The sequence below is a fragment of the Piliocolobus tephrosceles genome, chromosome 1 (genome assembly GCF_002776525.5).
Source record: "Piliocolobus tephrosceles isolate RC106 chromosome 1, ASM277652v3, whole genome shotgun sequence".
NCBI classification, from domain to species: domain Eukaryota; kingdom Metazoa; phylum Chordata; class Mammalia; order Primates; family Cercopithecidae; genus Piliocolobus; species Piliocolobus tephrosceles.
The window spans coordinates 41,562,610-41,578,977 of NC_045434.1; the positions used below are offsets into that span (position 1 = coordinate 41,562,610).

The 16,368-nt window shown below is 41.9% G+C and overlaps 1 protein-coding gene across 1 annotated transcript in view; it reads right to left on the reverse strand.

The window, feature by feature from the left end:
• Positions 1–16,368, reverse strand: part of NIBAN1 (niban apoptosis regulator 1) — a 173,145-nt gene that overhangs the window by 80,100 nt on the left and 76,677 nt on the right. The window contains exons 3-5 of the mRNA XM_023203447.2: positions 14,783–14,914; positions 10,859–10,973; positions 5,347–5,514 (exon numbers count right to left, since the gene is read on the reverse strand). Of these exons, the coding sequence (XP_023059215.2) occupies positions 5,347–5,514; positions 10,859–10,973; positions 14,783–14,914 (415 nt within the window). The remainder of the gene's footprint in view (positions 1–5,346; positions 5,515–10,858; positions 10,974–14,782; positions 14,915–16,368) is intronic.

A 16,368-nucleotide genomic window follows, 5' to 3' on the forward strand; every position in this document is an offset into this window, starting at 1 on the left:
GTGCCCAAAGGAGCCTAAGTAAAAGTTAGAATTTTCCAACTCATAGATACGTGTATGTCCATAAACAAACAAGTGCCATAAAATTCAAAAGTATGTTTTCACATATTACAAACTAAAATTCATCGTATATTTTCTGTTATAATTGATTGATCTCCACACTAGATGCATAGTCTCTCAAGTAATGAACTTGCTTCGTAGGTGACCAAGAAGAAATAAGCTTGGGGAAACAGAGCTGAGATTTGCTGCTGAGTGTCGAACGGCAAAAAGATCATGTTCAAATAAACACACCAAAATGGATTTGCTCTGTCTGATTTGTACAGATGTAAATCAGATTGTAAGGTCCTTTGTTGTTCTAAATTTCAATTTAATTCTGCAACATTTATTGAACACCTAAAATTTGCAAGTATCAAAATCAAATCTAATAAAGGTATGGGATTTCTGGGGTAAGAGCTCAAGGCCTGTAATACTGACAGAGTAACCAATTCCAACATATAATCACTGTTATGGCTCCACATTCCACCTGACTCACTGCATACAAGCAACACTGGATGTTACTACTGTCATAAGTGATTGAACTAGTCTTACTTGAAGCAATGGTTTGCAGAGTGTCTTTACATTGCTGTGGTGATGGAATTACATTTCACCAAAATTCTATGGGCTTTTCTTTGACACCATCTTTTTCAACCTGTGTGCACTCATGCTTCCCAGATGTTCTACCGTCCTCTCTTTCTTAGTTTTTATGACGATGTGAACACTGACATCTGTTTAATGGCAGTCCTGGGTGTCCTTCAAGCTAGCACAGCACTGTTGAGCAAAACTTTGCCAGCATTCCACCTCCTTTCCAGAATCAGCATTCATCCAGTGATGGCTGCCTTCTAACATCCAGTTCCTCTGTTCCCCCAAATCCTTTAGGCTGAGTACCATGGCTTGATATTGACAAATGCCTTCCACGCTCTGGTGCAAGCTACTGCCATCTCTTGCCAGTCAAAGCTTTTTAAGTGGCCTCCTGGCCACCCACCATGCTACCCTCTCATCCACTGCCTACACTGCAGCCATTGTGAACTTTCTGAAGTGAGTATCTGACGAAGTTGTTCATTTACTTAAAATCCTAATGGCTTCCTATTGCTATTATAATCAAGTGCAAGTTCCTAATATGCATCACAAAGCCCTCTATAGTATGGATTCTGCCCATCTTCCTCTCTCCTCTCTAAGTACCAGTCACACAAAATTCTTTCTGTTCCTGTAATGGTCCATGCTCTATCTTACTTCCTGGACCTCCTGTATCCTATTCCTCCTGCCAGGAACACTTTTTCTCCTTCCTGCACATTTACATGCCAAGAAATGATTATCCTGAGTTGGAAGAACAGACTTGCATCAATAATGATCATTATTCCATATCGCATGTGTTGGTCCTCTGTATTGTCAGGAGCTTTAACTATACCCCATAACTACAATGATCGTATTTTGCAAACTAAAGTTCTGAAGAATAGGATTGCATTTTGGACAACAGGACCGTCTCAGAACATCTTGGCTTTATATAAGTCTCATTCTGTGGCAGCAGACATTCAGAACTATGGCTTTCCCTGATCAGGGACAAGGGATTAAAGTGTGACTCCAAAAGGGACAGAGGACAGCAGCTGCTGCCCTAGGATCATGCTATACAGTGGGCTTGACATTTAGTCCAGTGACGTGGAGTGGGATGTTTTACTAAGGATTAATCTTATGGGATTTTCTTATGCCTGCCCAATGAAGAGGTGCCAAAACTAAATAAAAACAAAACACACGTGAAAGCACACATGTGAACATGCACACACAGACACACACGCACCCACACCCCCAAACACACGCCCCTTTGTCCTTTTGTTCTCCTTAGGATACAAAATAATCTTTGAGGCTCCTAAAGGGGAGACCCTTTGAAGGAGGGAGAAACACAGAGCTCTCTACTGGCCCCTACCTACCTTAGAAGCTAGCCTTACTGTTGGAGAACAGGGCACAATCGGGCCCTTCATCAGGGTTAAATAGGAAACGCCCACCCTATAAGGAAGAGTAGGACAAGGGGGTTCTAGATTCAGAATGAATCAACATGACCATGTAGCCAAATTCGGACCCAATACTTCTGGGGCAAGTGGGCTGGGTTGTGGTGGAATTTGAGTACTAGGCAACATGTCCTGGAACCCCAAGCGAGATCAACATGCCTAGCATCAGCTGCTAGTGTTACAAGAAAGGGGCTCTGATCCGGACCCCAAGAGAGGGTTCTTGGATCTCGTGCAAGAAAGAATTCAGGATGAGTTCACAGTGCAAAGGGAAAGCAAGTTTATTAAGAAAGGAGAGGAATAAAGAATGGCTATTCCATGGACATAGCAGCCCCGAGGGCTGCTGGTTGCCCATTTTTATGGTTATTTCTTGACGACATGCTAAACAAGGGGTGGATTATTTATGCCTCCCCTTTTTAGACAATGTAGGGTAACTTCCTGACGTTGCCATGGTTTTGTAAACTGTCACAGCACTGGTGGGAGTATAGCAGTGAGGATGACCAGAGGTCATTCTTGTCGCCATTTTAGTTTTGGTGGGTTTGGGCTGGCTCCTTGACTGCAACCTGTTTTATCAGCAAGGTCTTTATGACCTGCATTTTGTGCTGACCTCCTATCTCATCCTGTGACTTAGAATGCCTTAACTGTCTGGGAATGCAGCCCAGTAGGTTTCAGCCTCATTTTACCCAGCTCCTGTTTAAGATGGAGTTGCTCTGGTTTACACACCTCTGATACTAGAATGCCTAGGACCCAGTTCTCAACAGAGAAAGAAGTATGGTGACCTGAGAGCCAATGAAGCAATGGCCACAGCAGGCTGACAGCCCTTCCTCACCTGCATGCAGGTAGAGGATAGCAGGCTCCCAGCAGCCACCTCAGGGTTTCTGGCCTTTATCCCAGCTCTAATTTTAAATCTATTTCTTAAGTTTTTGGGTAATTATGGGAAAAAGTGGTTAAGTGGCAGCTTGTGAAAGCCTGTTTCTGGTTTACTCAAAATAATACAGTGAGTAACAGGCTAGAACAGAAAATGTGACACAATAAAGATGAGTGGTACATAGTGCTGTTAAAAACAGAAAAAGAGGCGAGAAAAGAAAGGTCAGCTCTTTGGCCCATGATAGTCAAGGACTGTTCCCTACAATGTCATCACAGCTTCTGGTTCTGACTGGAGCTACTGGAAGTTATGCCAAATTAAGTCTGCATAAAGCCTCAGCGAGGATAAAACAGTTTCTGGGCAGAGGAATGTGACACAGAACCAGGGAAATATGACTAGACCTCATTATCTTGGTGCCTTTGATAACATACTGGAGAGCAGAGTGGGGTTTTGAATGGGCTGAAATCTTCCATAAATGGAGTCTAAATGCAGGCTACATAACATCCAAAAACTCCTCAGAGAAATTCCTATTATGTACATGAAAGGGGGAATGCAGTAAGTCCCATTTGGCTGGGCAGGGAGCATTCTGCACTCAGTGAAACTTTGCGGTTCCCGTGCTGAGTGCCAACTGCATGTTCCTACTAGACCAAGGCCCTAAACACAGACGGGCAAGTGTAGTGGAAAATGAGCTAAATGGAGCAGTCAGTGCTGGGCAATTCTTTGTCTCTAGAACATCAAAACCACAAGGCAAGATTTTAATAAAAGTATCTTTTTTTTCATAAAGTTCCTAACTAGTTATGAGCCAGTATGATGATGAGTGTTACTCAGAGTTGCTATGGCAAAACAGACTGACCTTATCTTTTTCCATGAGTCCCCATCGATACACAGCTAAAACCAAGAATTAGTTGAGATGCATCACTAGTGACTCTCGCTCTATAGGACTGACACACTCAGGGAAACCTCTGAATTTTAAAATAAGTATACAGTGAAATTAACCATATTAGGAAAAAAAAGGCACATGGGTGAGGTGACTCAGCTCAAATGTCACCTGCTCATAGAGGACTCCCCTGGAGAGCTGAAAGTTTGGCACTCCTTTCTTCACTAGTTAGTAACCTCTCGTTGCTCTTTAACACATTAACTGTGATAACTTTCAAATGATAATTGGTGGGTGTTTATCCAACCTCCTTGTTTGAATTTCAACTCCCAGAGAGAGGAACTGTGCGTGCTTCATTACCCCGTTCCTAACACCTACACAGAGGCTGGCACAGAGTAAGCCCTCAGTGTTAGACTGGCTGCCTTTCCAAGTGCCAAGAACAAAGAGTGCAGTTGTCTGTAACTGAGACTTTGTGGAGTCCAGAAAAACCAGCATTCACCTCAGTATAGCAAAAACATCACATATTGGAATGAGAAGTCTCTTTTACTATTGACGTCATATTGGTTAAGTCCGTGCCTGGAGGCAACGTGGTCTGAAGCAACACCACCCCAAGGGTGGTTCTCGAACCAGCAGCATCAGTGCCACTTGGCCGTGTGCTAGAAAAGCCAAGTCCAGGCCCCACAGTGTACCCAGTGAGTCAGAATGTCTGGGGGTGAAGCCTAGGAATATGAGTTTTAATGAAGTTCTCCTGGTGATTCTTATGAGCCCTAAAGTTTTGAGAACCACTGATTCAGAAAGAAATACTAGATTACCACGGACTGTGCCACTGATCTTAACTGAGTAACTGTTATTCAGAAATAAAGGTGAAAATAAGAAGGAAATGTCATAAAGACTAGCATTTGCCAGGGAAAACTGGCACGTTCTTGCTGGCATTTAGATTTTTTTTTAATCAGGAAGAAGGAGAGTGAAGTATATGCCAAATGGTCTACATGAATAAACTCAGGGCAGTCAGAATGCCCCCACCAACTTGTGGCCAGATAACTGCCCCATGTTCTGCTTCACCAGGGCCTCCTGGACCTGCCTGAAAACCAGCAAGCAGGCAAGGCTCCTTGTGCACAGAATTCTCCCTTTACCTGTTTCCCTCTTCTTCCCTGGGGCAGCACCATTTGTGGCTTTTTTTTTTGAAATGGAGGCTCGCACTGTCATCTGGGCTGGAGTGCAGTGGCACAATCTCAGCTCACGGCAGCCTCTGCCTCCCAGGTTCAAGCAATTCTCCTGCCTCAGCCTCCCATGTAGCTGGGATTATAGGTGCCCACCACCACGTCTAGCTAAATTTTTTTTGTATTTTTAGTAGAGATGGGTTTCACCATACTGGCCATGCTGGTCTCGAACTTCTGACCTCGTGATTTGTTGGCCTTGGCTTCCCAAAGTGCTGGGATTACAGGCATGAGCCACTGCACTTGGCCAATCTGCGGTTCTTTCTAAGAATCACTGCAACAGATGATGGACCAGGACAACTCAGCGAGGGCTGCCCCACTTCCCGCCCCGGGGACGAGAGGTGAGCCCCGCCATACCATGATTGAGATGCCTGATGCAGTCACTCAGGAGGGCACTAAACCTCTTCTGGTCAGCAGCCTCGTGGAAGCAGAAGTAGCCGTGTCTGAGGAAGGGTTGCCACAGGTACACTGGGAATTCCTTGGGCAGGACCACGAAGGGCTGAGCGTTTTCCTTCTCACTGGAGGCTAAAGAAATATTGAAAACACAAATACCTTTTAAAACGTGTATCTTTTACTTCAAATATGTGTTTCAGGTCGTGAGGGTAACTATCTGGGGCAGGGCATGGGATGGAAAGTTGGTGAGATATTTTCACAGAGTAGGGAAACTGGGAGCACCGGCTCCTCTGGCATCCCTCCAGCAGCTTGCCCTGTTCCACTGCCGCCGGCTGCCTGGCCTCCTACCCAACACCACAGGGACAGCGAGGATACCAGGAACACAATCTTTTCTTTTTTTTGAGACAGAGTCTCACTCTGTTGCCCAGGCTGTAGTGCAGTGGCACAATCTTTGCTCGTTGCAACCTTCACCTCCCAGATTCAAACGATTCTCCTGGCTCAGCCTCCCAAGTAGCTGGGATTACAGGCACATACCACCACCTCCAGCTAATTTTTGTCTTTTTAGTAGAGACAGGGTTTCACCTTGTTGGCCAGGCTCCTGACCTCAAGTGATCTGCCCGCCTCAGCCTCCCGAGTAGCTGGGATTATAGGCATGAGCCACTGTACCCGGCTAGTTTTTTTGTATTATTTGTAGAAACAGGGTTTTCCCATGATGCCCAGGCTAATCTCAAACTCCTGAGCTCAAGCGAGCCACCTGATTTGCCCTCCCAAAGTGCTGGGATTACAGGCATGAGCCACCGCGCCCAGCCTGGGCACAATCTTTCTCAACTTCCTTATGTCTAAAGACCCACAGAGCTCCCTCTGCCCTCCTGGCCCTCTGCAGGCCACTGACCACCTGTGCAGCCCCTCACTCTACCGGCCCTGCAGGCTCCAGCTCCAACAGGGCTGCTCTCTGCCCTGCACTCTCTCCCTCCTCCCTGTCACTGCCAAACACCACTTGCTGTTTTTATGCCATCAACCTTATTCTCACCTCACTCTGATTCCTGTCCCTACCAACTCCTGAAACCCAACTGCTGAAGCCACTTATGTCATCCTGACTGCCAGCCTATGGCTGCTTCTTTTCATCTGACCTGGATTACTTGCTGCTGCTAACAACCCCTTCTTTGAAAACATTCTCTCCCCATGACTTCCAGGAGTGCCTCTCTCCTGGTTTCCTTCATGCTTTGTAGAATTTTGTTTCTTCTTTATCACCTTTATTGGTTCCTCTGCTGACTCTCTCCATCTCCTCGCTAAGCATTGGTGCCTGCCCCGTTCTGTGCTGGCTTCCCCTCCACTCTGCCTGTACCCTCCCAGGGTGTGTTCACCCATTCCATGACTTTTTATACTGTTCCTACAGTCCAAAGAACCCTCTCTTCCTCCCTTTCCATCATGCTTTCCCATAAAAATTTCTCATTCATCCTTCAAAAGTCAGTTCAAAAGCCACTCCTCTGGGATGCCTTTGCTGGCACATCCCACTGCCACCAGAGACAGAGTTAGGTGCTCCCTACCCTGTTCTCCCCAAATACTACAATGAGCTGTTTTCATGCCCAGCGCCCATACTCAAGGTGGGGAGGTGGGGAAAGGGAGTGAGATGGATTCCCGTGCTGTTCTCCTCCCCAGAGAGCAGAACCACTGCTACTCACTGTGAGCGCCAAGAGACGCAGACTGCATCTTCCATAGCTTTGTATCCTTAGCCCATAGCACAGTCATGGAACATAGCAGATGTTCAACTTCAGTTTGTTGAGTGAAAAATATGCTGTGTTGGCCTAGGATATTTTTTAAAGCCCTAGACAATGGGACTTTTACCTCTTCCCTCAAAATCAATTCCAAGAAACTCATTTTAAACCCACTACTATTCAGAACCCCTACCTAAACTTTACTCCTTTCCATGCATTCCTATTACATGATATTGCACTTGGTTAAATGAGTCCCAACTTTTTCCAGAGTCACACAGAACAAGCAGAAGAAAATGTTAGTTCTGTGCTTCCTACATATGTATTAGGCACCAATCTCAGGGAAAGGTAAGGAAGAGGGTCTCTCTAAGAGACCACTGAAAGCACTGGGAATACAGGGAAATGAATCATAACCACATGGGAGGCTACAGAACCGCGTCAATTCTGGCAAATTAATAAATCAGGATTGCTCACGCCTGTAATCCCAGCACTTTGGGAGGCCCAGGAGGGTAGATCATGAGGTCAGGAGTTTGAGACCAGCCTGGCCAACATGGTGAAACCCCATCTCTACTAAAAATACAAAAATTAGCCGGGCATGGTGGTGCACACCTGTAATCCCAGCTACTCAGGAGGCTGAGGCAGGAAAAATGCTTGAACCCGGGAGGCAGAGGTTGCAGTGAGCCGAGATCACGCCACTGCACTCCAGCCTGGGTGACAGAGCGAGACTCCATCTCAAAATCAATCAATCAATCAATCAATCAATCAATCAGGATTGGTTTAAATGAAGAACAAATTCCTGGGGATATATGGGAGCCCGGTTCCAGTGTCCCGGAATCTGAAGGTAACAGAGCAGAATGCACTGCGAGCACAAGCCGTGGCCCACCAGGACCTAGCACAATGCTGGGAATGAATCAACATGAAAATGAGCAAATGAATGAATGATTGAATGCTATAGGGACACTTGTAGTTGTAACATGATATCTATTTCACTTTCTGGAGAGAATAAGGCCCCTGATTTTTAGATGGGCAAGTAACTACATAAAATAAGACTACATTTCCAGCCTCCCTTGCAGCTTGGTGAGTCCACAGCTACTAAGATCTGTCCAGTAAGATATAAACTGAAGTGGCATATGAAACTTTCTGGAGGTATCTCTAAAGAAAGTGACTGTACCCTCCTCCTTTCCTTTTCTCCTCCCTATTATCTGGAATGAGAACACTATGGTAGGAGCTCAGCAGCTACCCTGGACTCTGCCAATAGGGGCCACAACCTAGAAATAAAGGGGGAGAAAGCAAGAAAGAGCCTGAGCTTCTGACAAATTTAGTCCATATCAGCCCTGGACGAATATCCAAATATCTTTAGTGAAATAATAAAACTTTGAGTTTTTTGTTGTATGCAGTGAACCAGATGCTAACCAGTAAATGCCAAACAAGTGAATTACTCTAACAAAACACGGGGCTGTTTTTTTCTGTTATCAACTTAGCTGAACACTCTGGAAAGAATATACTTATTGGCCAGGCATGGTGGCTTATGCCTATAATCCCAGCACTTTGGGAGGCCAAGGCAGGAGGGTCACTTGAGCTCAGGAGTTAAAGACCAGCTTGGGCAACAGAGTAAGACCATTGTTTCTGCAATTCCTTTTTTGTTTTTTTGTTTCGTTTTGTTTTTCTGGGCATAGTGGCATGTAGCTGTGGTCCCAGAGGTGGGAGGATTACTTGAGTCCAGGAGGTTGAGGCTACAGTGAGCCATGATTACACCACTGCACTCCAGCCTGGGCAACAGAGCGAGACTCTGTCTCAAAAAAAAAAAAAAAAAAAAAAAAGAAAGAAAGAAAGAAAGAAAAGAAAAGAAAAAGAAATGCACTTATTCATAAGCCTCTAGTGCTTTTTCCAAGAAATGCACTTATTCATAAGCCTCCCATCTTTATTATGCCTTTATTCTTTCCAGTAGAAATAATATCACAGAGTCAGTCTTCTTCATTGACATGGTTCTATCAATCCTCCTTGCCCTCTCCAAGAATGCCACAATTTTGTACAAGCAACCAAAAGCAACATTGACCCTTTGCATTCAAAAAGCCTCAACAAGCCCATAAAATTCATTCCTATTAGCCTCTAGTTATCTCTCAACCTTTGACAACAATTTTCCAGATGCCATCAGTGAATTTTTTCTGAGTTACAAGAATATCACAACTGATCTACTGTAGAATATTCTATTTTAAAAGTCAGAAGGTCACACCACACAATTTTAAAAAGTCATTGAAATGCCCCAATCTGAAGCCTTGGGCCAACTGGGATTAATCACACAGGACTTGTGTTTTTTAGTCCTTTTCATTCCTTCCAATATGATTTCAGCAATAAATCAATAAACATATTGTCTCTTCTGACTGATTTCATTGGAAAGTTTGAGACAGATTTGGATGAGTCAACATGTTGGTATTCCGATTTCTAGCTGCAGCTCCACCTCCAAGGGCATATAAGTAGATGTAAAAGAAAATACAATAATATGCATAGTGCAATAAAATGTTGTTTTAGCATGAATTACTTAGTAATAATTTGTTAATCTTGGTTTATGGTCCATGTACCAATCCCGTAATTGTGTTATTAAAAACACTATGCTAAGCAGTCAGCAATGAAATAACAATTGATAAAATGATTATGTTTTTCTCCATAAATTCTAATTAAATTATTATGTCCATTAATAAGAACCAGGGCTGTCTTCAAGAACCAAGTAATTACTGGGTAGTATGATTTACGCAAAGCCAAATTGAGTTATTACATTATCCACACTTCATGAATCTCTATGAAATGCCCTATTTGGTCTACATATTAGCCATCATTTCTCCATATGTAAAAAGTGGAATGAATGAGAATCAAAGAAAGTTAGAGCTAGAAAGACCCTTCTAGGTTTTTAAGTTCAAAGCCCTGTTGTTGAGTTGAAGAAATAGAAACCAGAACTGTTTAGCAGCCGGCTAAGCTAAAGCATTTGGTAAGTGGCACAGCCAGAACTAGATAAAAATCCAGTCTCCCAATTCTCTTTCCATGGCAGCATCCCAGCCTTATTTATAGATATGCAAATTAATGCAATGCTTTTTTTTTTTTTTTTTTTTTTTTTCACAGTAGCTATGAGTTACTGTAACACTGATTAAAAGGTTTTTTGTCTATTTAGGGTATTTAGTTATATATCATCCTAAAATTAGAAAAATAGTATTCCCTGACAGTTCCAGGCTTGCTTACTAAAAGATGGGATTGTATATGTCATGGAGTGGGCCCTCCCTGTTTATTTCTGCTGCTTTGTGGAGTGCTATCAAAGCCTGCAATATATTCCAAAAGCTTCAAGATACCTGGCTGATAGCACATTTTCCATGTGCTAGAAACACAGAGACTGACTGTGTATTATTGAATGGGATTAGAAATAACGGAAGTGGTAAAATGTTTTCCTAAACTACAGAAATCACATCTTCCACTTGTCTATGGGGCATGAGTGTCTAGCCCAGGGTTTCTCAACCTTGGCATTACTGATACTTTATGCCAGAAAACTCTTCGTTGTTAGGGTCTGTCCTGTGCATGGTAGGATGTTTTGTAGCATCCCTGGCCTCTATTCACTAAAAGCCATAGCACCCTCCTTCCAATTGTGACAAACAAAAAATGTCTCCAGATGCTGCCAAAGGTCCCTGGAGGGAAATCCCTCTCCTTCACTGAGAAACACTGCTCTGCTAAACAAATAAGCTTAGTCATTTTGCCTTGGAAAAGAATGATCAGCAACTCACCAAGAGGGTCTGGGAAATGCCTATCAGACAATAGATTATATTCATCTTCTGAGGTTAACACCTTGCCACCAGCTGGAAGAATTCGGCTTTTAGGAGCAGCTCCTCTCTGATAGGCCTGGGGAAGGAAAGCATACAGGAATGATATTTTTTCCCCATTTGATTTTTGGAAAATACCAGGAATAAAACAAACAGACAGATTCAGACTTTCAGAGATAGCAATCCACATACTATGTTATTGAGTTACAGTCATTTATTCAAAAAATATGTTTTGAATACCTGCTAATGGCAAGGTAATATTTTAATACTTTCATGTGACAGTCACAACATGGTAAATCAGAGTCCCTAATATCAGGGAGATTCACCCTAAGTATGTTCTCGAATGTGGAAAACATAATCTCAGTAACCCAGAAAGTCCCTACCACATTTGTCATTTCAGATGCTAACACCTAAATCATTCTGATAACAACCACAAAGGTGACGATCACACAAATACTGCACAGAATGCTTGGTGACTGATGTGGGCCACATATGATGACTCATGAGACTGTGGAACACATAGCGGCAATGATAGTTACCATGGATTTTCATCAAAACATTAAAATGTTGGCAGAAAATATGCCACTACTTTGCCCTCAGATGTGAAACTGCTTTGCAGCAAAATGGTTGAGATGAAAGTACAGCATTGTGACATCAGAAAAAATTCTGGCCAGCAGACAAGAAGCTCTGCTATTTGAGACACAGAAAAGAGGCACAGGGCATTATTAAAGCAGTTTGGTAAGCACATATGCCCACAAGGACATATAGGTAAGATAAAATTTAAGTATGTGCACCTGACGGGAGGGCTAAAGTCAAGGCAAAATTCTGAAACTAGTAATCTAAAGACACATTGAGAATTGAAACTAAGAAACTTTGAAACCCAAAATCTAGAATGTACTCTTGGAAATAAGTAAATAATGTTGATCTGACCAACATAATCAGAGTAACGGTAACGTATTCTGCGGCAATAAGATAGTGAAGAGATTCAAATAAAACAAACTCTCAGATATCTAAAAGGCTTGTCTTCATACTTGTAACAACCATTAATCAACTGCTTAAGCATGTCAGGGAAGCAGAATATACCCACTATCACAGAATTCTGGCAGTCTGACCTATTCATCCTAAGAAGGAAGACTGGAGGACTCTTCTGAATAAATGATTAACCCAGGAAGGAGGATCTCTACATAACTGAGGGTTCCTCATGAAATAATACCTTACAGCTCTAAGCACTCCCACAGAGCTACATTATAGTGAAACATTGATATTGAGAGAAGAATCTAAACTTGTATGATATTAAGACGATTTAGAAGCAATTTTATTAGACTGGACTCAAAAGTGAATTGTATTATTAGTTATAACAGGCTCCAATATTGGCTTTTATAAGCATTATACCATTTTATCCTCAAAATGGTACTATGCATTAGATGTTATCTCCATTTTTCAAATGGGAAATGTGAAGCTCAAAGAAACTGAATAACTTGCCCATGGCCCAGCAGTGAGTAGGTGACACATCCAGGATTCATATTCATGTCTGTCCAGGCCCAATGCACACAAAATAGATACCGATTATCAAGTGAGAATGTTTTACTTTTTCTGTTTAATTGCCAGCTAAAATTGGACTCTAAATAAAATAATAGACAATTTACAGGTACTTAATGCGTAATTCTTAGATATAATTTTATAAGATACTTCCATAAACTAAAAAAAAAGATATTATTAAAACTTTGAGAAATTATGACAAACTGCATGAACTTTAAAAAATTCCAAGTTTTAAAAAATACTTGGTTATTACCAAATTCAGTCACCATATCTTAACAATGTGAACAGGTTCAGTTAAAAATGATGAACAAAGAAAAAGCAGTGCAATGTACAAACTGCAAGCTGAGAGAGCAAGCTGAAATAAGTGAAAAGAGGAAAAACACCAACATTTGATTCAAAATGAAACTTCAGTTAGTGTTAAATGCAGTGAAAAACTTTAATAAATCCAAGAACAAGATCTAGGGCTGTTTCCTCCCAATGGGTTACTAGTAATCATACCAACAACTGCTCCACACCCAGCTCTAGCTTTACCACAGGCCCAGCCGTATGCTAAATGCTTCAGTACATTCACTCACTTACTCCGCTCAACACCATGGCAAAGAAATCACGCGGGTCTCATTTTATAGATGAGAAAACCGAGGCTCAAGATTCCTAACTTAGGCAAGGGCGCATATCTAGTAAGTGGTAAAGGTATGAGTCAAAGCCCTAAATATGGGCCATATTATGCTACACTGTCCCTCCTCAAGCTCTTCTGAAAGGACATTGTAATGGGTCATACAAAACATAAGGTGACTTGTTATTATTATTTGTAGTGTATTGATACTTTGTTGCTGAGTACAAATCAAGTGTTGAATAAAATCCTAATATTGATAAGCAGAGAAAATATTAGCTTAATAAATGTTGAAAAGAGTAAGTCTACCCAAGAGAGCACTTGAGCTTTGCCTGGTAGCTTGTGAAATAAATTTGTAGTATATTTTATTTCTATTTTCCATCAGAAATGGGAAGGAAACAGATTGGTCTGTCAGTCTGAAGCCTCTTCCTAATGGTTTAGCATCAGGAGTAGTCCTCACAGTTCTCTATGAAGACTATCTTGACTACTCTTTTTTTTTTGAGATGGAGTCTCGCTCCGTCACCCAGACTGGAGTACAGTAGGGTGATCTCGGCTCACTGCAACCTCCACTTCCCGAGTTCAAGTGATTCTCCTGCCTCACCCACCTGAGTATCTGGGACTACAGGCATGTACCAGCACGCCCAGTTAATTTTTATATTTTTAGTAGAGATGGGGTTTCAAAATGTTGGCCAGGCTGATCACGAACTCCTGACCTCAGTTGACCTGCCTGCCTCGGTCTCCCAAAGTGCTGAGATTACAGGCATGAGCCACTGCGCCCAGCCATCTTGACTATTCTTGAGCTCAGAGGCCAGAGAGCAGAGTTTTAAATCTGTTACTATCCTTCACTGACAAATAGTACCTGTTCATTTCAAAGGGAGCTTGAGGGTCTATATAGACTAAAAAATGTGTACAGTATGAGATCTGGGAGGACAGTGGGATCATTTGACTTAACTGTTCACCTTAATTGAGGCCTGAAGACAGGAAGTCACTTGTCAATGAGTTCACTTCTAGTTAATGGCACAACTCGACCTAACCTTTAGTTTGCCAAATTCACTGCCTGATATTTTTTCCCCTGTACCATACTACCTCCCTACATAAGGAAAGAAATGGGAACCAATAAAAACTGAAGTCCTCCCAGGTGCTAAATGCTTTACACCCATTATCTCATCTTCACATTTTACAGATAAGGAAAATAGTGAGATAACCAGAAAAAAAGTTAAAGGAAAAAAAAAAAATAGCTCCATGGGAATAAAGTATGTGAGCCATTCTGAATTCCTAGGAACCCAGGCACATCCAGGCAGATTCAAATTTAATAACAACCTATGAAATAACTCCTCAGCCACCTGTCATGCACAGGGCTTCAGAGTGGGAAGACAGAGACATAGAGCAGAGACATTAGGACAGTGGCTGAGGAAGACCTCGAGGCTAAATGATCATAGGAAAGGCTCCTGTGCCATATACTGGTCCTTCTATCTTCATACTCACTTGTAATCACCTGTTCAAAGTCTACCTTGCCACTAGACAGCAAGCATCTGTCTTACCAACTGCTGTATACCCAGAACCTTGTATAACACTTGATATGCAGTAGGCATTCAATCAGTATCTGTTAGCTGAAACAGGTACCTACATGAATGAGTGCTTACTGAATGAATCAGTCTCCAAGGAGAGGGCACACCAATCAACCCAGCGAAACTTTTAAGAATAGTGCAAGAACCAGTAGTAACAAAGAAGTGTCTTACCTCTTTATTCTCATAGCTCTCCACAGCATAATCATTTTTAACTACAATGTATCTCTCCTTCCACTTCTTTATGTCTTCAGAAAATTGTGATAGCTCTGCTTCATACAAAATAGTTCCAGGTGTCAATGGTGGCTTAAAGAAGATGAACACAATTAACTATCACAACAAATGATAACACTCCTTGTTACCACTAAGTTATCCATGGTATTTCAAGGAATAGTTGAGGAAACTATCTTCCACTGAGATCCTGGGGAAACTGTTGATTCCTCCTCTCCCCCCACAATTTCCCTTTCCTGCTCCACTTGACCCAATGTAAATATTTGTCTTATTGGTATTTTTGTGATTTTCATTTCCCTCTATTATGCTGTAGGAACAGAAGCATATGGTAGAAGGAATTATAGTTATTACTTAAGGTTATTATGCCTTGCATACATGTGGCACTCAATAAATGCTTGATAAACTCTAAGGGAGAGAGGGAGTGAGGCAGGAAAGCGTTAAGTGTGGATATCCACAAGGACATGTCTGAACATGTCTCAGGGTTACTCTCCGCAAAGCAGGAGAATTAACAGACCGTTCTCCTATTCAATACACCTGCCAATGCAGCCTCTAATGCTCAATAGTTTTCTTAAACCCAAAGCCATGGGGACCCCTCTCCGTGCCACTCAAGGAGATTGTGTTTGCTATTTGGTTAAAGAATAAGCAGGTATCAAGCCAGAATACCTCAGTTCTACCTCTTCTACTTAAAAGTTTGAGGATTTTTCATTAACCATGGTGATATATGTACTGTACAGGCATTTCCATTAGATTCCTAGTTAGGTCTTCCATTGGGTTAACTGTGTAAGGATAATTCCCATCCTGCTTCAGTGTGTAATTCTCAAATTATTTCAAAATATACAAATGGGCCTCTTGTCTTTTACGTGTCACTGAATTTACATCTATTTTCCCTTTACTAAAAAATCATGGTGCCTTCAGAAACTTACCCCTCTACTTTCACGTAAAATTTTAAATGAACTATACAGAAAAAAAAAATAGATATGCCTATCTCTTTTAAGAATCATGTAAGGGATGAAACAAATTCCCTTCCAGATTCCAGCGCTTAATATTCTAACCTGACAGATAATGCAGCAGTCTCCTATCTTGCCTCATTAAAAGGTAAGAGAGAATCTCTTCTCTTTAAATGAAACTGAAACCATGGTATAAGATGAACTTCATAGTTCTTATGTGCAACTTTTCTTAAAACCTGGGCCACTCAATCAACTGATAAGCTTGTTAAAAATGGGGCCTCACCATAGACTTACTACATCAGAATCTCTGGGGCTGTGGGCCAGAATGTGCATTTTAACAAGCTCCCCACATTTTGAGATCACTGTTTTATGAGGGAAAGCAATCACTTATCCCTATGTCCTCATGCTGCTAAATAAATTGGTTAACTTCTCAGCATTATGTGACTCACTTATCACTTATTCTCTCTTGAAACCCCTTCTTTTTTATTTTTAGTTTTTTAAATTTTATATTCAAGGGGTATGTGTATTTCTTACATGGGAATTAAGTGTAAGGGTGGGGATTGGGCTCCTAGTGTACCCATC